This window comes from Ciconia boyciana, chromosome 1 (genome assembly GCF_034638445.1).
Source record: "Ciconia boyciana chromosome 1, ASM3463844v1, whole genome shotgun sequence".
In the NCBI taxonomy this organism is placed as follows: Eukaryota; Metazoa; Chordata; class Aves; order Ciconiiformes; family Ciconiidae; genus Ciconia; species Ciconia boyciana.
The window spans coordinates 23,069,281-23,092,412 of record NC_132934.1 but is presented as its reverse complement, the minus strand read 5'-3'; the positions used below and the strand labels follow the sequence as shown (position 1 = coordinate 23,092,412).

General features: G+C 44.0%; 1 protein-coding gene across 4 annotated transcripts in view; it reads right to left on the bottom strand.

Annotated features, from left to right (window-relative positions):
• TRABD (TraB domain containing) overlaps positions 1-19,803 on the bottom strand; it is a 36,165-nt gene extending 16,362 nt beyond the window's left edge. Inside the window, exons 1-5 of one of the 4 annotated variants that reach the window (XM_072860583.1) lie at positions 19,660-19,796; positions 8,044-8,106; positions 5,814-5,892; positions 3,088-3,254; positions 1,975-2,115 (exon numbers count right to left, since the gene is read on the bottom strand). In XM_072860583.1, coding sequence (XP_072716684.1) covers positions 1,975-2,115; positions 3,088-3,254; positions 5,814-5,892; positions 8,044-8,067 — 411 coding nt within the window. In that variant the 5' untranslated portion in view covers positions 8,068-8,106; positions 19,660-19,796. Of the gene's footprint in view, positions 1-1,974; positions 2,116-3,087; positions 3,255-5,813; positions 5,893-8,043; positions 8,107-19,655 lie in introns of all 4 variants that reach the window. The other 3 variants (XM_072860593.1, XM_072860576.1, XM_072860599.1) reach the window with 3 other exon arrangements.
• Positions 19,804-23,132: the final 3,329 nt, after the last annotated feature.

The window sequence follows — 23,132 nt, the reverse complement described above, 5'->3', positions numbered from 1 at the left end:
AACTATAAGGGTTTTGAAATTCAAGGAGGGGCTGGAGGAAGGCTGTTTTCAACCTGCAACAGTTGCTGGATAAGCTGTGAATACCAGTGACCCATTGCAAGTGCATAATATTTTCATATTAACACTCTGCTCAGTTTCCAACTTAAATTAAGAGCAATGAAATGCAGTTTTACTGCTTAAGATTTATACAAGTGACTTTATAAAAAGACACAGTTTTCTCTTCCTAATTTGATACTCAAGGATGAAAGTTACAAGCAGTTTTGACTCTCGGTGTAACTTTTGGGCCCAAACACACATTTCAATGAAAGGGGACAACTGAAGCATGACTGAGCAACTTAACCAGCTGGTTTGATTTTTACTAGAGAAAACAAAGACACTATAATTTAGCATGAGACAGTTGGACTGTTCTTCCTGGTTTTCCCTATATAACCCATGCTACTACTGAATCAAAGGGGAAAGGTTTGTTTTTTTTGTTGTTGAGACTACAGATGGAGAAATATATTATTTAAAAGGCACAATGTCCAAATTTTATTATTTGCATTATCCTTGGTGACAAAGGAGACTAAGATTGAGCTGTAACAATAGGAAGGATCTTTGTATTATTCTCTGGCTTTGGAGCCAATGCAGTCTGCGTTTCGTACTGTCCACACACAAGATCACTTCAAGCTGTGGTAGGAAATGCTAATTACAAAGCTGCCAACACAAATTTACATCACAGAGAAAAAAAATCCACTATTTTATTTTCATTGTCCTTTTCCTCTTCAATAGCAAAAACTCTTGCATTTAGCTTTGATATTAAAAAAAGGCTTCTGTGCCTGTTTACGAGGTCAGAAGACCCCCAGCTATGCTGCTCTGGTTGTTGTGAACATGCATTCTTTTGGCTACATGCAACGGAACAATCCACCTTACCTAAAATAAACAGATGGATGCAGTAACTCATGCAATATGCAAGTGTTTTGCAATGTTCTTTCCTTTGATAGGACATAAATAAAGAAAACAGGAAAGACGCATTATTGCCTAACTCTGAGTCAGAAAGCTGCGCTAAGACACTATCTGCATGCACATACACACAAGTAGACTAGCCCCTAGCCACTGCAAGTGCTTCTGCACGGATGCAGATTATATTCTTATGAGGGGTGCAATCCTGGAAATTCCCCAATTACATCAATAAAACAATTCCAATATATAATTACCACACAACCAAAATAACAATCTATGAATTTGTTAATTCAGCTGGACACTGGAAACTCTTTTTTACTATTGACCACATACTGCCATTCTAATCAAATGTCCTGTCATTTTTAAGTCAGCTTTGTGCTGTTTCACTGTGCCTAGCTTAAAATTACTTAAATATAAGCTCACTGGGTGAAACTGAAAAAATACAGGACAACATTCCATTGTTTTGCGCATACATTCCAGACAGTGTCAAACTGACAGAGTAGTTATAATTTGAATAGAACCCCACACTTTTCAGCCCAGATTTTTCAAAAACCCCCCTCAAGGCCCACTGTCAATGAGAAACTACTCAAGAGACAAGTGGATGGGAATTAAAAAGGAAGAGCAACACACTAGGATGAAGGAATGCAACTAAACAGATGACAGACAACACCAAAATTAAGTGCTCCTTAAATAGCTGTGGTACAGATGCAGATTGCAGGGATAATAATCATATTTAAGTGTATTAGTGGAGCATTACAGTTACAAAGTTAAACTTGTATCCCGCAAATGCAGCAACTGTTAAACCCAGGAGGATTCCTGCCTGGGTCAACAACTGCCCAAACAATCCTGTGGTGGAACAGAAGCCCTCAATACTCCAGCTGAAAACAAAATACCAAACCTAACTTTGCCCCTGTGATGGCAGTCTCACCTAGGTGAACAGTATTAGGTTCCCAGCTGGTGGGAACACTGGTTTTGGTTGTAACTTGACAAATTGCTCTTGACACAAACCTTTAATTCTCACTGTGAGAGTCATACCTGCTTTATAGCTTGTTGAAGTTTTTCCAGATTTATTTCTTTGGCTTCCTTTAGTAATGTCTTTTCATCCATCTTTAACATAGAAACTCTGTACTGGCATAGTTCCACCACAACTACATCAGGCTGCACTTCTTGTATTGTCTGAAAAACATGAATTTATTTACACCAGTTTAGGAAGGATTAAACAGAAATGCAGCCAATATTGGTACTTTCATGAGAAAAGGGACTTAATAAAAGCACATGCTAGCAATCATTTTCAATTAAAAGAACAGTGAAAGAGTAAACAAGACTTCTCTGAACAGCTATGTATTGAGAAAAACATTAAGGAAGATGACAGTGAAATGCTTTAGCTACTGAATGCTTTGGGACAGGAAGATGGAGAACAAATTGTGCTGGGGGTGAACCTGACATTAAACTTTTCATATTCACCAAGTTCCTTTGACCATACTCTGCAATCATTTGGAATCTGAGTTAGAATAAGCTTTCTAAGAACCAGGGTTGATGATTCTGGCACAAGATTCCTCCCCCTCTAGCTCCTGAAGAATAAAGCCACTCTGAACTGCAGACTTTGCATGAGGTACAGTATGAAATAGTTCCTACTTTCACTAGAGCTTTGGACCTATTTGTATCTTGCATTCCATTCTCAAGTTTGGGACAGCATGGTTTTATAGGTCAGTATTATACACCCTGGACACAGAGAAGCTGTAAACTGCAGCTTCTGTTTTAGGTTTCGCATCTTCTCAGCACATCCCCATCACAGTATGCAACAGCCAAAGTATGCGCTGTCAATGTTATGTGATGCTTTATCGTGACAGGCAGGGGAAGCTTCTCTAGTGAGACTTCTACTTTTAGCACTGGCACTGTATCTACATTTGTTGTTTAAGGGCAAATAAAAATATTTGGGATGGGAGAGCAATGCATTGCATCAAAAAATTACTAAGATAATATGGCTGCCTCTTAGTTCATCCCATAGCGCTGTTAGCCCTCCAACAGCTAACTTGAGAAAAACAGAGGGAGGTTACAACACAGAACCAAGTTAGAGTTGGACTTCATTCTACTTAATGTTGACAACACCATAAACACGCTGCTGAAGGACTTCCACTTAGTATTTACCTTCACTACATCCTTTTTGCTGCTGTCACTGAAGTGGGCTGTTCCAACCACATATACTTTAGAACCATCCTCAGTGTCAAGCTCAGTCACAGTGCTTGGTAAATTAGGTTTTTTCTGCCTCTTCTTCATCTTCATCTCCAGAAGAATTTTAAATGCATCTGCATCAGCTATAAATGTAAAGAAAAAAAGAAAAGCACACATGACTATAAAGTGCAGGTAAGTAAAACAGAAAATAAAAATGTCACCACTAAACAGCAGAGCAGAGCTAAAAGGCCATTGATTTACCACTGTAATCTTACATTCAATTCTGAGGCTACATCATTGAGAGTGCCACCACTGGAGAGGCTGCCTCCAAGCATGGGTCTCAGTCCAGGTTTCCTACCCTGTGGACACTGGGACAGGTTGTCCATGCAGTTCAGTAAGGGAAAGAGAGAAGCTGTGTGGCAGGTGAGGTGGATAGAGAAGCAAAGAATACTTAGAAAAGGTATACACTAAATTGAAAAAAGAAAAAAAGAAGAGGCATTTTTTTCATTCTAGAACAAAAGCGTCCCCTTTTGGGATTTTATCTGTATAAATGATAGCAACACATGTACAATGGTATGAGTATGCTGGCAAAGTCACCTGCACGTATAGGATACCTACAGTACCAATCTTAGCCTTTTCTGTGATTAACATACCAGGGATCAGTATACAATTGAAAATTAAACCTTAAGAGCTATTCAGGTCAGGAAGCCAATCATTATTTCCTAGTTTCAACAACAAACTCTTTAAGACCAAAATAGTACAATGTGAGTTCAGCCCATCAAGCTTGCCATGGAAAATAGGAAGATCTATCACAATTGCTTGTTAAATGCCAGAAAGCCTCATTAACTGAGATAAGAGAAGCTTCAGTTTTACATCAATGGGAAATACAGTAACTTTGAATGAGTTATCTTTAATCTGTAATGCATCTTAAAAAAAGGCATCAAGTAGGAAAGCAGTTTTGTTTCCAACCAACTCTCTCTCTCTCTGGCAAGCTGCTGCACAAGTTAGCAGAGGTCTCAAGTGGTCCAGAACCCTGGAATAGGATCATAATCCCAGGAAAAAAAAGGTTAGTGAACAGTTTGCAGGCAGGATGTCAAAGATGCAGATAAATTACAGCCTCCTACCATACATTCATTCGTTTCATGAATCTGGTTTAACTGTGTGGCTCTGGCCCCAGATCTGTCCCACAAATACTTATTTCACAAGATTTTTATGTCAAAAAAAACAACCCACAACAAAAGCCACCCTCCAACATCCTTAGTTAGCGTTTTAGCAGCCTACTACTTCATGGTCAATACCCAAGAACATGGTGTGTTGCAATCAGTACGGTCTGATCTGAGACCATGTCGCTGCCAAAACAGATGGTGATGCTAAGGAGGGAGTGGGGAAAACATGACTGTAAAAGGAAGGAGAAGAGGTAGGGCTGGTGCATTTGTAGCACTCTCAGTCACATAATCATGAAAGCAGCCACAGTAGATCAACCAAAATCAACCTAAGCAAATATCCTGCCTCCCACAATGGTGAGAAGTGGCTATCTATGGAAGAGTATACGAAATGGGGAAGCACGCATGATAACTTCCCCGAACGCTCTCCTAGCCTAAAGTCATTTATGGCTCAGATTCCCCCAGTTGAAAGTGGTTTCTTCGTATTCAGTAGACTGTAAAGGATTTCCTTTCTTTTAATTTTCCAGCCTTCACCTCATACATATATTAAGAACCAAACTGAATAATGTTTCATGTGAAGAAAAACTGCTGTAACATTGCAGTACCAGATGTTATCATTTAAGGACATAATCAAGGAAAAACATTCTCAGGAGCAGCTACAGTTTCATTAAACCAACTTCTTTATCTGGAGAAAAAGGCAACATAAAAAATTAATCTAATTCTTTAGGTCTGAATGCTTTTCCCATAGCTTTAGTCAAGGCTCTGTTTGCTCCCATGATTGTTATTTCTGAAAGCTGTGATCCCTAGGGATTATTCAGCAACTTCAGCATTACAGTAATGTTGCTGCTACCCACTAATTCACCCTAAGGTGGTTCAGAGCCTATTACTTGCCAGAAAGCACAATCTGAATGTTCCTATTGTTCAAAATGAGGATTGTATACGTTAACATCACAACAGTATGTCAATAAACACAAAGCAAATCCTAAGTAGTCTTTGTTTTCTCCTCCTGAGAAAGAAGTGTCTGTCATTATCTGATCCTTACCACTAAAAGGTAAGGACCGATACTCTTCCTGGGCTTCACAAGCCAGTTTTGGCTGGGATACTTCTATTCCCGCATGCTACAGGCTTGGCCGTCATATCAAAATACTACCACGCCAGCATGGGCAAAGTATTCCACCCAGGATGACCACTCAGCATCACAACACTAGATGCTATCTAGCAGCTTACATCTCCGGCTTAGAGAGCAATGACCGAGCTTAAAACAATAGCTGAGTATATCTATTAAATCAAAAAACATTTTCTTTTAAAAGCGCGGGTGCAGCAAACTGACAATTGATATGTCATTGCTCTTTCCAAATTTGGTTTACGTAACTGGGCCTTTCTACTAATCATGAACAGATTAAGTCAGATATGACCTCATTCGCATCTCCCTTTTGTGCTAACAGCCACATCCTTATTAGGTAAGGAAAAAAGACATGGACATTTAGCTTAATATACTTCCAACATGATATACCCTCCCCAGTCAAACCAGAAACATACAGATATTCTGCGATACACTTGACGTTTCCTTTGGGCCATCTTCTGGTGCATCAGAGGAGGACATTGGATCTGCAGCAGCCTGTATGAGACAAATTCAAAAGGAGGCTGGGAATTAAAATGAAATGTTTTAATACATCTTTCCCCTTGCGAGTTTGCTCGATTTGAACCTACTTATAATATTCAAGCAAGTAAATAATTTAAGCAGTTCAAAATGTCTGTGGTTTTACAACTGTTTTTCTCCTAGCTAGATAAGTATGTGAAAGAACATATTAAAGCCTAACTATTCCATGCCTATTTCAAAAGATAATATTTATACCTGACAGTTTTTTTAAAAATCTGATTCTAGAATAAAAAGAACAAATTTGTCTCTAACACTACTATAGCATTTTCTGTGTTGGAAACTAAAATGTGCACTGATTATTATAATACCATTGCCATTTATAAGATGGTGTTTTGACTCAACTACCAGTCAGCAATAGTCTGTCAGGAGTCTGCCAAAGTTAATCAGCACTCACAAGAATACACATATCCATTCAAGAAGAGTCTGCTCAAGTACACTTATTCTAACAGAATAAAATAAGGTAATTACACAATACGCACACCCAATCTCATAAAATTTGTGTATGTTGACTTTATATACATCAGAAATCAACGTCAAAAGGATGAAAAGCATCTGCATAGTTTTGTTCCCTAAAGGATCAAAAGTTAATTGAAAAGATTCCCAAAGACTGACTTTTAAATACTAACACTAGAAGTATATGAGGCAAGTCTTTGACTAACAAAACCTTCCTTATTTTTAACTAACAGGCAAGTTTTAAAACCTGTGCATAGAATTCAAACAATCCCAGTCATTCAGCCTATGCCATCCAAGCTGGAGAGGCAGAGTTAGTGCAGAAAAGAGAGACTTAAGAATCAGGGAAAGCTCAACTATAAACTATCTTTAGGCAACTATATTAATTCAAAGTTGAATCAGGATGACTACTGGGAGAATTTTGAATTCTTTAACAACATTAAGTCAAAAAGTTAACAGGATGAGAATCCATAATCATTCAAGTACCTTCCAAATGAAAGGCAGTACTAACGAGTCAGCAAGTAGGCAGCCAAACTCTCCTGAAGGATGTCAGCTTTTTAACTAGAATGACTGCTTTATTTACTTTGTACTTAACCTGGTAAGATTTAAAACAGGACTGTACAAAGCACATCCAATTGTTAAGAGCTTTCAACACAACTAATTAATTTCTTCTTGCATTTCATTATGCCAAACAGTAATTTTCAGATAATAAATCCTGAGTGTCTTACCATGGTCCCACTGAAGGTAAGGAAAAATTTATCATGCATTTCATGGAGTAAGACCAAAAAGTACAACAGCTCTACAGTGCAAAGTTTAAAACATTCACAGCAACATATCATCCTTTCACTACAAAGCAAAAGTCTGTTCATGGACAACTGTAAACTGCAATTACACTGCAAACTGCAATTACATTCACAAATCTAATTTAACACCAGCTCAGTTTTTGATCACAACATATGGCTTGACTCTACTGCTTGCATATGTAACTCTAGTCACAAAAATATTTTGAAAAATGTATCCATCTGTAACATATGGAATTAATCCTGTCATTTGTGCTGGCTTTGTCAACATAACATTACAACATTGCAGTGGGAAAAGCACTAAGCACCACATTAAGAGTCCGCCATTGCTTTTTTTTTTTTTAATTAACTAACAGGACACAGGAACCAACTTTCTTATATCTCATAAGAAAAAAATTTCCTGCGCTTCACCTATTACACCAAAAAAATGTTTTGAGATACATGGATATGAAAGGAACAGAAAGGGTAAAAAAAAAGTCACCTCGGTTTAATTTGGCAAAGTACTTAACCTATGTACAGTGAGATAATTCATATACAATTTGTGTAATTTACTCACAAAACATTTTTTCCTCCTAAAGATTTCAGCTCATAGGTTAGACTATTTTCTGCAATTCCTCACTTGCAAGTAAAGTAATACAAAAGACCCTTTTTGTCTTTTGCAACTGTAGGGAAAAGGACCCTGAAAAGAACAACTTAAATACAGCAAAACAATAGCACTCAACTCCCAAGCCCCCTACACTGGTAGTCTCGACCCCAACTTCGCAGACCTTCCCTGAGGATGAGTGGAAGAACCTGGCTGATTCAGTCTTGACCTTCCCTGCAATTCTACTGAGAAAAAAACTTCAGCTGCAAGCCCTACCTCTGGCTGTTGCTCCGCTTGCATCCGTGCAGCGTAGGCTTATTTCCACCAACCACACAAGAACTGTAGGAAGTAAAAGGAATGGAAAAGAATTAAAAATTAATGGCATAACCCAGAATATTTGTTTAAGAACTGTAAGGGGAAAAAAAAAAAAGCAGAGGTGTCTCTACAATCTCTGATAAAGGTTGAAGTAATAAAAGCAGCAAACTGAAAGATGCATAAATGCCACCTTTTCAACTCTGCTGCTGTTAAAAAAAAAACAGAACAAAACAAAAAACCCACAAAACATCAGTAGGGTAAAACTAGTCTGTCTCAATCCAGTTTTTGAGAGCATAGTCCTGTTCTCACACACACTGGGAATACCTTGATTCCAGGGTGGATTTCATGGGAACTCAGAATTTGCTTTTTATGCTGTCTTAGATTCTGCAAAAATGCCTTTTTCCTGCAGATCACTCACAAGTAATTGAAGATACAGGATGGCTGTCAAAAAGGTTTCAGCAATAGCAAAAATCTTGCTTAACTAGATCAGTAGTTCTCTTGTCCAAACAAACTATGTCAAGACAGTTTTTAGGCAAACTGTAGGAATCATCTGTGTTTCTAGGACTTCACCGCTACAAGGAATAGGAGAGGAGTCACGGTCTTAATATTCAACTAGAGAGCCACTTGCATTATTCTCTGATCTGCATCATGTTATCATTTATATATTTACAAATATGCCAGGGTCAGAACACCAGTAAGATCATGCCTGTGTGAAAAACCCTGGGAACTGGGTCTTCAAACCCTTAGTGAATGGTTTCCATGTCTTGGTTTTAAGATTTTCTTCCACCCATATTGTTCAAGTCCAAAAGTTCTCCATGAAGCTGGCAGAGTGCTATGATTCGACTTTGATGGTACTCTAAGGGGACTGCACAAGCTACTGAATGCATGACGAGCGCTCACTCTGCTTATTCTCACTGCTATCCCACTAAAATCGAAGCACTCGTAGGAGAAAGTGCTGCTTCTTCACTGTGGTATTTTGGGTTGCCTCCCTCTGACCCGTTTCACAGTGCATGTGAACGGTGTTTTATCTTATTGGACTGGAGAGCAGTCCTGACCAACTTACTTGTACAACACGTTTGCAGCCCCACTCTGGGGAGCGGAGGGACAAGTTAGTCTCCTGCCCTACGCCCAGGTGAAGCTGGAGGAAAGCTGTCTGGAGCCTGGGTGACAACATGTTCCAGCACACAAAAGTGATGGCAAAAGCCCCCCCACCCCTTCCCCAAATGCAACAGTCTCCTTAGTCTGACTAGTGCTCTACATCCTGGTTTCTAGCCTTTGTTTTCAAGTGAGTTGTTTTGCTTTCTAGCTTTGCTTAAAATATGTTTCTATAAAAAGAGCGTTCTTCTCCTGGGCAGCATGAAGCATGCAAGTGTAATTCAGACAGCTGGCACACCTCTCTCCACGCGTCTATGGAGGGACTTCAGCAATTCATGCCTTTGTGTTGTCCACTGCTAGTGGTCAGCCAGCAAACGGCAGACCACAGCTGCAGGCCGAGCAAGAAAAACCCAGAGTGACCATGAGCCTGGCTTCTGCATGCTCCCTGGAGCAAAAACCCCATGAAACCCAACAGAGCCCCATGCCCCAAGCAGGCAACAACTACAGACACAGCTCCAGAGCTGCAAGGCAAATACCTTGTTGAAACAAAAACTACACACTGAAAACAGTCCAAGATGTTCAGTAACAAACTATTTATTCAAAAACATGAGAGAAGTCTGCATGGGCAACGTAAGACACAGTTTCCCAAGTTTTGGTACAATGCATAATATAAATTTAAAACCATGACCTTGCCTTCCCCCTTTCCAATGAGTCAAGTGAAGGAAACTTGCATACCAGAGTAACCTGAAACAGCAGGTGAAGCTGAACAGCTGTTTTCTGCTTCAGCATTTCTGTGATTTACATGCAGTGGGACAGCTCCAAATAAGTGCAGCAGAAGGAAATCCCTGCCCTGAGACCCAAAACCTGAACAGGGACATGCCAGCCCACTGACACCTCACGCCAGGCAGCCTGGCCAGAGCTGTCTGGTGGCACTGTGGGCTTACATGAACACAGTGCCTGCTTTTATGTTGTCCTGTGTCCGACAGACTGGTTTAACTATTTGTAGACTTGTGCAGTAAACCAGACTAGAGAGCAGATTCAGGTTAAAAAACAAACCTTTTTTTCCCCACTCTACGAAGGCATTTTAAGCTCAGATGACCAAATGGTGGCAGGAACAACTGCGGCAGCAAAACTGAAGGGACAGTATGAAGCGGAGATGCTGAAACCAACGCTGCCCTCTGAGAAAATATTTGTTCAACTACAACATCAGTCAGGGGTGTACCAATACTCTGATGCTCAGCTCTGGGCTTGCTTCTCAATCGGTTTATGTGCAAAATACTACAGTGTTTTTCTGCCAGTGAATCAGCTGGCCCTAAATACAAACTAAAGTTCTAAGCTTGGTTAAGGCCTGCCGGGGTTTGAAAACATCTCTCTTATCTATGGGAGTGCTCTTAAAAGTAATGAACTGCAAGTTTCAGTTAAAGAATAGACTTCTATACAGAAGCACCGAGTGATTTTTTTCCCCATCAAGTCACATTTTAGAAAACCTCATCCCGTTCTCACCACTGGGTAAAAGATGTGTCTGATATTGGAAAGAGATATCTTCTCTGAAGTTTACTCATGCTAACTAGCACTGCTTTTTATCTGACCTGTACAACCTTTGGAGAAAGCAAAGCTGTTTGGTCAGCGTGGTTCCCAGCTCCACCATAGCGGGGTTCCAGCCTCTGCAGGGAACCCACGGCACAGCATCACGAGGGTCAGATGAGAGACTGGGCAGCCACATCAACAGGCAAGTCTGCCACTGCTTTCTTCTAGGAGATCTTGTTCTCAGGTGCTTAGATCTGCTCAAGATCCACTGGAGGTGAAATATTCCATGCAGAAGGCCTGTTTCTCGATTTTTTTTTTCCTTAGAACATGCCCAGGAATTCAGGTTATTCAGTCAACATTAAGAAAATTCTTACAACTGGTTGTCAACAGCAAACTAGAACTCAACTGTACAACTACTGTGAAAATCTGAGTGTGTTCACGTTCTTGCTTAGTGTGAGTGACAATAGGCAAAAAACATGTCAACGCCAGAGTACAGACAAGGCTGGCTACTCAGCTAGCCAGTGTCTGCATCAACAACACAGGAGGAAGTACATATATTCTGGGAACTAGTCAAATACTATGGACTCCAGGCTGACCTAGCTCATCCATGTGGTAAAGTTACCATCCCTGTACACCTATATATTCACAGAAGATATCCACATCTCACGATACTTGAAATATTAATCCTGAAACCTGTGAGAGAGGACTGAACATACCTTGCTGTTACACAGATAAGGAACCAAAGCATATGAATCTGTATGCGCTTCCTCCCACTGCGTCTAACAGCGAGGAAAATGGTGCCGATTCAGATCAAATCCTGGCAAGCATCTGGGCAACTTAAATCCAAGCATTTCCAAATTTCTTAGAGCTTGATTTTTCAACCTTGCAGTTTCTTTTTGTTGTTGTTGGTTGGTTTTTTGGTTTTTTTTAATAAAGTTCAACTTCCTAAAGAAATGAGACTAGGTAACAAGGCAGAGCTTATTTGTCTGTGCTTGCTAACCCATAGGTGAATTTTAAACAAACTTGGCAGGGAGGTAAGTCTCACAGTCATTCAGAGGTGCAGTGCACAGCATGGCTCCTCCAGGAAAAAAAGGTTACTGAAGATTACAGGAGGTGGTGCGTGTGCATGTGAAAAAGAGGAGGTTGGCAGAACCTGCCAGGGAATAGAAGGAAATTCAACCCCAAGTTGTAAAGCCACAGGCAAAACAAGCTGTTCAGACAATTATTTATTGTGTTCCATAATATGTATACCACAACATCTCATAACCTCAAGTTCTTCTATTTACCATGGGATTTGGCATGAACATGCGAAACCAATCAAATTCCTCTCCTCCAGCTACTTCAAAGGCCTGTAAGAGGCCCTCATGAGATAAATCACATACTGAAAATCTCAGATATGACAGTGCATTTCTTTCAGACAAACTGGGAGATGCAGCTTCTAGCACTCATCAAGATCAAAGATGAGAAAGTATTTCTATTCTCTTATCTGCCAGGAGACTGTCTTAATCTGGGATCCATTCCTCCTGCTGAGAGTGCCACCAAGAAAATTCCTGAAGCACGAAGAAACAAGGGCGCTGACCTGGCTCCTCATGATCCAGCAAGACTGGATTTTGCCTCTGGAATTTTCTTGAAAGGACTCCTTGATGATTGAATCCCTGATGAGATCCCGAATTCAATCACCTTTTTTCCCCAGCAAGTGGAATTCTTGTGCTTGTTTCATCTTTGCTAGTCCTAGGGGGCCTGCCATTCACTGGGCTATAAAAATTGTTCTTTATGTATACATGTATGAAGAAATGAAGCCCTTTCCCCAACTCTTAAGATACCTAGACAACCAAACAGGAATTTTTGAGATGACCCAACGAACTGCAAGCCTAAAATTTAGCCATTACTCATCTTACTGGTAGAAACCTACTTCCTTTCAAGGTTTTCTTGTCCTGACAACACACGCAGGGCAGCCATTCACACTGACAACAGCACTGTGGAAAAGGGGCTATATATTTCCCCTACACTTTGGGGATTATTCTCTTCCCCCCAACACAACAAGCTCAGAAAGGAGCACACAGGTAAGTACAACATCTTCTAGCGATGCTTATCCTGCACAGTTGCTGACAAAAGCAGAGTGAGAAAGACCTCCCTGCCACGCTATTTCACATCAGTCCTCCAGCTTTCCTCACGTAAAACAGCTTCAGCAGAGCTTCCTCTTCGCGTGAAATCTGCTCGTGAACTACTGGCTCGTTTTTCATACTGGGTAGTCTTAGCTGACCAAAGTGTTTCGGTTCTAGCTGCATATTTAGGCATCTGAAACTCTCTTAGTCTCGCGGAGACAAGAGGTACGCTCACCAGTCAGGGGTTCTAGCAAGGCAAGTTTACAGTTACTAACACATAAGCTACCTTTAAAGAACAAATGCCCCTTCTCATTTTATTTCAACTAGGTGGTTCAGTGAGAAAATTCAAGCACAACACAAAGGATGGACAGGCAGTTCATTAAGGTATCCTCCTACAGTAGGACTGAATTTCTTCCTTTATTGTCTTGTCTAAATTTGCTTCTTTCAGATAGTGATTCAACTGAATCAATAAAAAAGCTTTTTTAAAAAACTCTCATGCTCCTACCTACAAAACAACCTAGTCTGCTACTCTTTAAAAAGATGTTTTTTATTGAATGTTTTCTTCCGAGCTATACAGAAATTCAGAAGCAGCATTTGCTTTCCTCAATACGTTGACGTTGCAAGAGGGAAATTAAGTTCTTTGTAGTCTTATAATTGCTCTGTATTTCCTATGCGCTGCACGCACATCACAATAACTAGTAAGAAACTAGGAGCCACAAAACTACAACTTGTTTCACCTTCTATTGAAAGGGAAAGTCAACAATTTTTATGTTTGATTCTCTCCCCCCCCCAAATCTGAATGCATGTATTACAGCTTTTGATGGGTACAATATTCACTAGCATTGAAGAAGGTATCCACATCTCTCAGTACTCAGAGTATTAATCCTGCAGCCTCTGAGATGGGATTATACACTTCGCTGTTTTACAGATAAGGAACTGAGGTGTATGAATACTTAAATACATCTACAAACCTGACCTCTGGTATCTAAACAAGTAGTTAGGAGGCTGATGGAGCTTTCAAAGCATTTCAATTTTGCAACATGAATTTTCCTTTGTTTTTAATCATTGGCCCTTCAGAAGAAGATCCCCCCCACCCCTCTGGGACAGCACTTCCTCACACTAACATGCCAACATCACTCATCCTTGTTCCTCTAGAGTCGCTGTGGGAAAGACAAGAGGTAGGCTAAGGACTGAATTTGATTCAAGAGCAAGCTGTCAAACAATAAAGTGGGCGTTCTCCAGTGAGAATACAGCACACCTCACACAGGTCACGCTGTAAGCGAGCCAGAACTAACCTGCGCTGGACGTAAGCCACAAGCACACGCAAACGACTTTCAAGAACAGCCTCGTGACCCAGCCCTCTAACACCAGTATCCCTGGCCAGAACACAACCTCCATCTGCTCAGCATGATACGCAGCAATAAAAATTTACTTACATCTACATTGTACTAAGTGTGCCATGTTCCTTTTATCCTCTAAACTGCAGTTTCACTAGCAACCAATATTCAGTTTAGCTGGTATAGCCTGCACGCCTCAGATTCATATTTATGCACTGCATAAGTACATCTCATTTGAATGCTGCTACCGATTAACAGGACCACTTATTTTATGTAAACAGAAGAGGCGTATCAATACTTCAGAAGATTCAGACACAACTTTTCTCCCTCTGACAAACCATTGCACTCATTACTCGCTGTCTGGAATACCTAACAAAGTACCTTCCATGCCTAACATTTAACCTCCTAAGAAGGCAAAACCAAATCAACAGATACCCACTTATGTCTTGGCACCATCCTCTGCAATGGAAGCAGAGTATTTAAAATTGATGAGGCTTTTTCCATGCTTATGCACGGAAATCTTACAAATGTTTACAAACAAACTATCATCAGCTCCAAATGGTGTCTCCTCTTTGTTGATAGACTGCTCATACTCTGAAGGATGCATCAGCCGAAACCTGACTGACAATTAATGCAACAGCCACAAATTCAGAAATTGGAATGTATTTCAAAACCATCACCAAGGTGACCTACTCTACATACTGCATGTATCTCTTTGACACAACCCACGCCTCTGAAACTTAACTGAGCAACTGGTTCTGTGATCACAGATGGTTGTAGATTGCGGCTCTGGTTTCTCATGACTCAGAAGTTCATAAATTTCAAGACACAGATTTTTACCCTCTAAGCATCAATGAAATGTTCCTGCAACATGAACTGTGCTGACGTATGCAGCCTAAACTCAGGTACCTGCACGCTGGAGCCAACATCCATTTGCATACTCTGGAAGCTAAAAGATAGAAGTCAGACACCTAAATTAATTTCGTTTGAAAGGAGGTGTTGGAATATGAGAATATCTGGCCTGGGACACTGATGCACTGAAAACACATTTATCAGTGAAAGACAAGAAGGCACTCTCATATGTTTTGTGTTTTTAAAAATTATTGCTATTACATTGACTAGGGCTACTAGACGAAATGAGTAAGCACAAGGTGAATAATCAGGATGCTAATGCAGAGCAGAATCGAGGACAAACAATAGGCCAAATCCTTACTGTTTTAAGAGGCTGTAAAGAGGTTGCTAAATTTAGAAACATGGGACAGAAAGACCGAAGTGACACGACCCAAGTCTGGCCAGCCACTCAAACTCACATTGTCTTAGAACCTACACACCTACCCAAATCACTGTCCTATTTTATTCCAATATGAATGATGTGAATTCAGGAAAGATTTGGAACCAAAATAATTTTATTAAACTCTCCTGTGATCAGCAGATTGGCGTAAGATATCCACTCAGCACATCTCCTCCCTCCAGGCCATTCAAAACTATGAACCAAGTGACACTTCTGATTCTGGGGAACCCTCTGCAAAACACTCCCAAGCAGAGCAACAGAAAGAGAGCACAGCTGCTGCATGCACATTTTCTATGTACTTCTACAAGAAGCAAATTTTCCACTCTCTGTTCATTACCTACGAGCAGCCAGCAAAGAGATGGGTAGAGAAGTTCTGCCATGGACAACTAACTAACTAGTGGCTTGCACACTAACTGCACAAAACTGTTGCAGAAGTCTTCTTAAACTCCACATGCACATTTACTCCACGTGTCAATGTCTGTCTGCTGAGATATACAGAAGCTGGGTCTCAAGAGTACTGGCAGACACTCACATTCATTCATTTTGTTATGAACACTTTTAAATGCAATTGTTATGATGGTAAAATTGGGATTTTGTAGGACAAAATTTTGCCCAACTGCCAAACATGTTACTTATCAGTGCTCTTCTGCCTGCCCCTTCCATCCTAGTCTCCAAACAGTAGCTGGCAACAAGCTGATCCACTTTTTCAAAATCATCAGGTGATCACAAAAGCTGAAAACGTTACATGACACAGGCCCACCTGCTGGCAACAAGCAAAGACACACAGCTCTACTGTGGCAGGGAACTGAAGCAAGAGGGTCAGGTTTCAAGACAGACCTAAGAGAGACATAGCTCCAGGAAAGCAAGCTAATTCCAGCCTGCCGGCCTGCAGACACTGGAGCCCCACACATTAGCACTAACCATTCCGCACTACAGACACGCTCATACTAACCAGGAAAGTTGTCTTGCTTGCAACTCCATCCAGCTGCTGCACAGCTCATTTAATGTGTAAAGCACCCTGTGCCTGACAAGCTCAGTAGGTAAAAAACAGATCTTCCCTCAACAGATTATCTCAATTTCCATTCCTAACTGCTGCCCTCCAAAGAAATGAGAAAACCCCTCAGCAATTCCTGATCCTGGTTCCTCACACACAGGCCGTCTTTATCGGTTACCTGTAACTGGCTGTCTGGCTGTCTTTCTGAAGGACAGCTCCCACTTGTGCAACACCCAAGATACACGTCCTACCAAGGTAAGATCAGGATCCCTAGATGTACTGCACAGGTGACTGGAGATCTTTTTTCAACTTCATCAGCATTCGTGTTCCTGTTCAGCTGTGGTGCAGGCTACTGCTCCCTCTTGCAAGTGTGCACACCCTTCCTGCACAGAGACACAGGCCTCTCAACACCTGTGTGCCACGTTGTGCTGTCCCTACAGACAAGGTTATTTTGTAGACAGCCTGCAGGGCTTTACCACTGGAAAACATGAACTCCTGGAGCTCCAGTGTAGTCTCTCCTGCAGCTTGATACATGGTATCATCAGGACACTTAGCATCTCCACATACAAGAATTTAAGTCCCTGCATCCCTCCATGATTTCAGTCAAACTGCATAGCATGGCAACTAAAGGTGGGGGGAAGGAGGCAGGAGGAAAAAACAGCCCCTCTAACTTTTATTTTTTTTAGAAAAAGAAGTGGGAAGGAAGAGAGATTGTCACCGAGTGCATGCATGTTTTCATACAAATCTATAAACTGCAGTCAATATTAAAATTATATGCCCTCGAGCCATTCTGCAGGCAGGAAAAAAAAATTCACTCCTACTTGTAGAGTTTCTAAGTTCAAATGCAGAATGACAGTATTAACTAACACGTTCATAGCATCTCAAATTTCAGTGGCTATTTACAAAAAACCTTCAATAATTGAAGGCCTGACCTCAGAAACAATTCACATTGGAAACCTATTTGCAAAGACCTATCTAGTAACAACCATTACCAACAGAATATATTGGTGAGACCTAGTACTAAATCGTCTATGACAGGCAACCAGCGTTGCTAACCAGCGTGGACTTCCCCTGGCAGGACAAGGAGAGCTGCAGAATCCCTCCCTTCCTACTGGCAGTGGCTGGCAAAGCACATGCTGCGATACCTCTTCAGACAGCTGTAGTTACACACCACTCCCATTGAATCTCGAGCACACTTATCTCTGGCCTGCTCTCATTTTTTCATTTTCTAAGACTGCCCCAAATCTCTTTCTTCACTCGTCCTGAGTAGCAAATAAGGAAAAAGAAGATGCTTTCTGAAAAGTACTATTTAAAAAAAAAAAAAAGGCAATCAGATGACTCTCCCACAAATAAGATGCCAATACCACCATGTTTTACTCGCAGCTGTGGTGGCGGGCAGCAACAGCAGCAATGTTTCATCGTATTTACCATACGGAAGAAAGAATGCACTGAAAAAAATATATAACTCTCCTAGCACTGAATTAAACAATATCTGAGTCTACAGTTAAGACACAACAGTGCCAAACACTGCGACGGCTGACAAATTTACAATCAGCAACTCAAGTTACTGAAACTTGAAAGCCTACTGAAAGCCACAAACAGCAGGGCACAAACCAATGCCACAGCCATAACCCAGTATTTTCAATTAATAAACTCATTTAGCTTAGGATAATTAAATGCACGCATGTTTTTCCCCTACTTCTTAAGGTCTATCCGCTGCTAAAATACAGCAGGGAAATCCCTGAAATCTGTTTGGTTTGTGTTTTTTTTTCCATTTTTTTTGCTTTACTCTGTTAGCTTTCCAAGAAGGAATATGTGCATTAATGAGCTGAACAGTAGGTACACTGATACACATCTCTGCAAAATGGAGAAGTAAGGCCATTCCAGGCACCACTGATATTTCTTGGGACTACTACTGACACCACCACACACGCAGAGCAGCACCTAACTTTTAAAAGCCCATCCTCTCGCTTTTCCAACCCAGCAGCAACCGCTCAGCAGTCGCAACTTTCTGTAAAGTTTTACCAAACAAAAACATTCTCTTTCTTCCTGAAAGCTAGCCAAAAATAAACACCTTCATTGTACAGATACCAGCGTACAGGATCATTGGTACACGCATTTTCCTCAAGAGGAAAGCACAAGCTACGCCTGGGACACAAGTTATTTTCGAGACCTGGGTTAATTAGAACTCTTTTCAGAGGTGAATTCAAAATCCTGATTTCACAGTTTATTGCATGTGATGCACAATGCGGACAGCCTGAAAGAGTCACAACTGTTTAGAGACCAAAAAAAGAAACAAGAAAAGCTGTGAGTCTTTGCTGTTCTCTTCTCCAGCTCACCGTCACAACCAAACCCACAAACGAATCTCACGTTCTTATCACGAAACACCTACAAAACGTAAAATAGCCCGGAGTGCTCTGCCCACACCACGCTGCCGCCTCCATGAACCCCCAAGCCAGGAAACGGCCATAACGAAGTGAATGGAAAGCTGCAGCCGCTGCTGTGACCACACACGGGTCCGGGACCTTAAAAACGGCCCAACAGGACGCGTTTCCCCAAGTTTCGTGCTCTCTCGCAGTCCGCTGGCCGGCAGGGCGGGCCTCCTTGCCGGGCTCCGGCGGGGAGGGGACGGGCAGCGGCCCCCCGGCTTCCTCCTCCCCTCCGGAGCCGGGACTGACGCTTCAGCCTCCCCGCTGCGAGGCCGAGGAGGAGCTCGCCCGCCTGGCGGGGGCCGCCCCGCCCGGAGAGGGCCCCTCAGCCGCCGCCGCCCGCAGGGTCACCGGCGGGGCAGCGCCGAACCGGCCCCGGCCGCCCCTCCCCGCGGGCGCGGAGCCGCCGTCTGCAGCGCTCTCGGCCCGCCCGCCGCGGGCGCAAGGCCCGGGGAGCGCTTCCAGCGGCGGGAGCGGGCCGCCTCGCCCCGCGCCCCGGCCACCTTCCCGCCCGAGCGGGGCGCTGCCCGGCGGCACCTCCGGGCCGGCCACCTGGAAGGGCAGGGCCGGGTGTATGCGAGGGGGCAGGCGGCGAGGGGAGGCGGCCGCGCCGCTCACAGCCGACCTCGTCCCGCGGGGCACCGGGCACGGGGAGAAACGCGACAACCCCCCCGCTCCTCCTCACACGCACCCGCCCGCGCCGGGGCTCGGCCCCAACATGGCACCACCGCCGCCACCGCCCCCCGGCCCGGCAGGAAGCGGGCACCGCGGCCGCCCCCCCCTCGCCTCGCTCACTTGCCGTGCTCGGCGGCGGGGTCGGCGGGTGCCGCCGCTGGCTGGGGCGCTGCGGGAGGAGGCGGCGGCGCGGCGGAGCTCCGGCGCCAGGGGCACGCTAGCCTGACAACATGCGGCATTAGTCATTCATACGGGGGGCGGGGCCGGCGCCGCGGGGCAGCTTGGGCCTTGTAGTCCCCCGGCGCTTCCGGGCCCCGCGGCGGCGAGGGGCAGCGGGCGGCAGCGGACTACAGCTCCCAGGGCGCAAGGGCGGGCGCATGGGCCGCGGGGCCCGGCAGCCGCGGGGCCCGCCTGCCTCCTTCCCCCCGCGCGGCTGGCGGCAGCTCCGCGCTCCGCTCCGCGCCGGCGGCTGTGCGGCCCGGTTTCTGTGCCGGCTCCTGTGCGGCCCGGTTTCTGTGCCGGCTCATAGAGGCCGTTTGAATCTGTGGCAGTAAAAGGGTTTACTGGTGTCTCTGCGGGAGCCCCGGGGCGAGGAAAGGCTCGGCGGAGCGGGGAGCGTGCTGGGTGCCGGCAGCGGGTGCCGGGGTGCCGGCAGCGGGTGCCCGAGTCCCTTCAGCTGCCCTGGGGAGCAGGGGGCCTTCTGGCAGGGAATGAAGCCGCGTCCTCTTTGAGGCGACTTCGCCCAGGTCGGCTGCAGCGGCACTCTGGGACCGCTGTAACGTCTCCCACCTGAGCCAGGCCCGCCGAGCTCGGCGCAGGTAGGCGCAGGAGCTCTGGTTTGGGACCGATCTTCCAAGTCCTGGGCTTTAACCCTGCGGCGCTTTCCAGGTGGCTGTGCCTGCTGTGACTGCGAACGAAAAGGCTCCTGCTGTGCCGTGCTGGCCGCCGCCTGGCCGCCGTTGCAGGCGGTTTGGGAACGTGTTCAGGCGTAAGGGGCAAGAGAGCACCCTCACGGGTGGGACTGCACGGGGTGGCCATGTGAAAACACGCCGTGGTCGTGGGTCTAATGGAGAAAGACGCAGGGAAATCGAACTCCAAGCTACATCATCTCCGAACCTACCCCTGACTTCCTCTGCGTGCAGTCCTGCTGCTTACCGTGGTGTCCATCCGTCCGCTTTCTCTCTTCCAGCGGACCTTTCCTCTTCTGCTGGAGAATAGTTAGTGTTTCACCCACGAAACCTGAAAAATCCATGTTGCACCACCTGTTCAAGCACAAGCAGCATTTGATGGTACTTCAGATTACTGGGCTGACACATACAAATATTTTATTGGTTGAGAAACCTTTTTTTCAAGAAAGATGTGTCAAGAGTTGGTTATAGTTACTGATTATTTTCTGAAATTGCCTCTATCCTTTTTCCTGCTTCTCTGTCCTGTTTCTGATAGATCACAGATCAATGGCAGTATGGCTAAAACACCCGTTTAGTTTGAGCACGTGTTTATTATCTAAATACAGTTTCATTAGAACAGATTTGAGGGTACATTTTCTGATCTTTTCTTAAATATTTTACTTCACGGACCTATTCTAGCCAGGCTGAGTTTAGGATTGATTGGGCTGAGCTTTGGAAGTACATGGTACGTAGAAATCAAGTGCAGACATGTTGAGACAGTTGGGAATTTCACTTCCCATTTTGTGTAATAATAGTTTCAACTTGCTATAAAAGCACAGAGCAGGCATTTCATGCGTGAACATTCAAAATACACGTAATCAAGTAAAGGTATAAGCTGTGCAGACCTTCACTTCTGGGAAAAAAAGCCATCCAGTGTCTGACAGATAAGGAAGAAAATTTCATTTTGGGCATTTAATCTGCAGTCCACAGATTTCAAATACCTTTTTTTTTTTTTCACTGGTGGGTGAAGGCCACCGAGAAAGATGGGACACTGTACTGGACAAGAGAAGTTGGTTGCTGCTTTTGGGGACTGCACCAGACAGCTTTCTAGGCCTACAAGGACATCCCCCCTCTGAGTACTGCCGTTCCCAGACACGGCTGTGCCCCACTGACCACAGCTGCTTGTTTCTGAGTCTGTTTCTAATCCCACCTCTTCTAGGCGTCAGCCTTGCCCAGCCACAAGCCCAGTGCCCAGCTGTGACACTGGATCCACCGCGGGGCTGTAGCGTGGTGGGTAGCAGGTATGACACTGTGTAGTGTTGGCTGAGCAGCGTGTGACAGGTCCCACTGCTTGGCAATCTGAATCTTAAGTCACACTAGTGTCCCTTACACAGCTGATCATACGTTTTATCCTCTCTCACTCAGATTTGCTCAACTATCAGGGTGTGCCAGGCTTAGACTCAAGCCCTGGTTATTTGCAGTGTAATGTGTTTGGTTCAAGCTGTGCATCTGGAGTGATACTTCAGCATTATTTGAGCTGCAGCTCCTGCTGCTACACCACCGCTGGTGTTTTGTGCAAACCTTGTGAGCCCCTTGATAGACTACAGATGTGTTCCTGAGCTTCCCACTGCTTCAGCTACAAAGGTTCAAGGATTTTTAGTCAGAGCTGGGGAGCGCTGCCTTAGCCTGCAGGAAAGACCTCACCTGATCTGATCTGATCTGATTGGCAAGCCCTCTGCTTGTGGGAATACTGTGAACCTTGCTAGCCTGTTTTTCCTTTAGCTCATGATGCTGCACCCTGATCTGTCAACACTGCTGGTGCTCTTGCGTATTGTTACTTCAGGCAGTGTTTCCTTTGCTGGCTCAGCGAGAGCTGCAGTGGTTGAACATGCCTTTACCAGGACCAAGGTAAGATGCGGGTCTCTACCGACATGAAACAGTGCAGCTGGAGATTCTGCCTGTGCTGTTTCAGCCTGGTCTGTGGCGCACAACACTTCTGAAAGCAGAGAGGGAGCATGGAAACAGGAGGAAGTTTATCAAACTGCAAAGATCTTGGCATTTCCATGTCCGGCGATCCCAGGGGTGCAGGGCTCCGCAGCCCTGCCAGCAGCAGACGCGCTGGTATCGTATCGTTAGAGGTGCCCTCTTGCCAGGACTGTGCCAGTGATCCCACTGACAGCTGTGGTGTCACTGCGGGAGCGTGCGTGACTGCAAATTGTGTTCTGATCCGTATTTGCAGAGGATTGCGGTAATTGAATGCCCCATTAATTAGCAATTGCAAGATGGGTCACTGGTGTTTGCTAAGTGGCCTAGTATAACATATAAATCAGGTTCTTAACAGTTGTTTTTAATACTTTGTGTATCTTCTTTAAATGTCACCGTTGACGTGGGATTGTTTTGAGGTCAATGGCAGGTGCCAGTAGTGAAGGGAGGGCTTGGCAGCTGATTCATGGATTTCTTCAGCATTTCAACTCTACTTAAAGTGCGTTTTTTTTTTTTTTACTGAAACTGAAGCCTCACTGAATAGTTACCAGCCACAGCACGGTATATCTGAGGTCGTTTTATTGTGTAGAGAGTCAGAAAGGTTCCTTATGTACATGACACTGCTCTTAGGCATACGTGTTTCCGGGATGGGGTGAGAACAAGGAGGGGAACTAAGTGTACTTCTGCCTGCCCTTCCCCCCTCCCTTTTTTCTTCACTCCTTCCCTC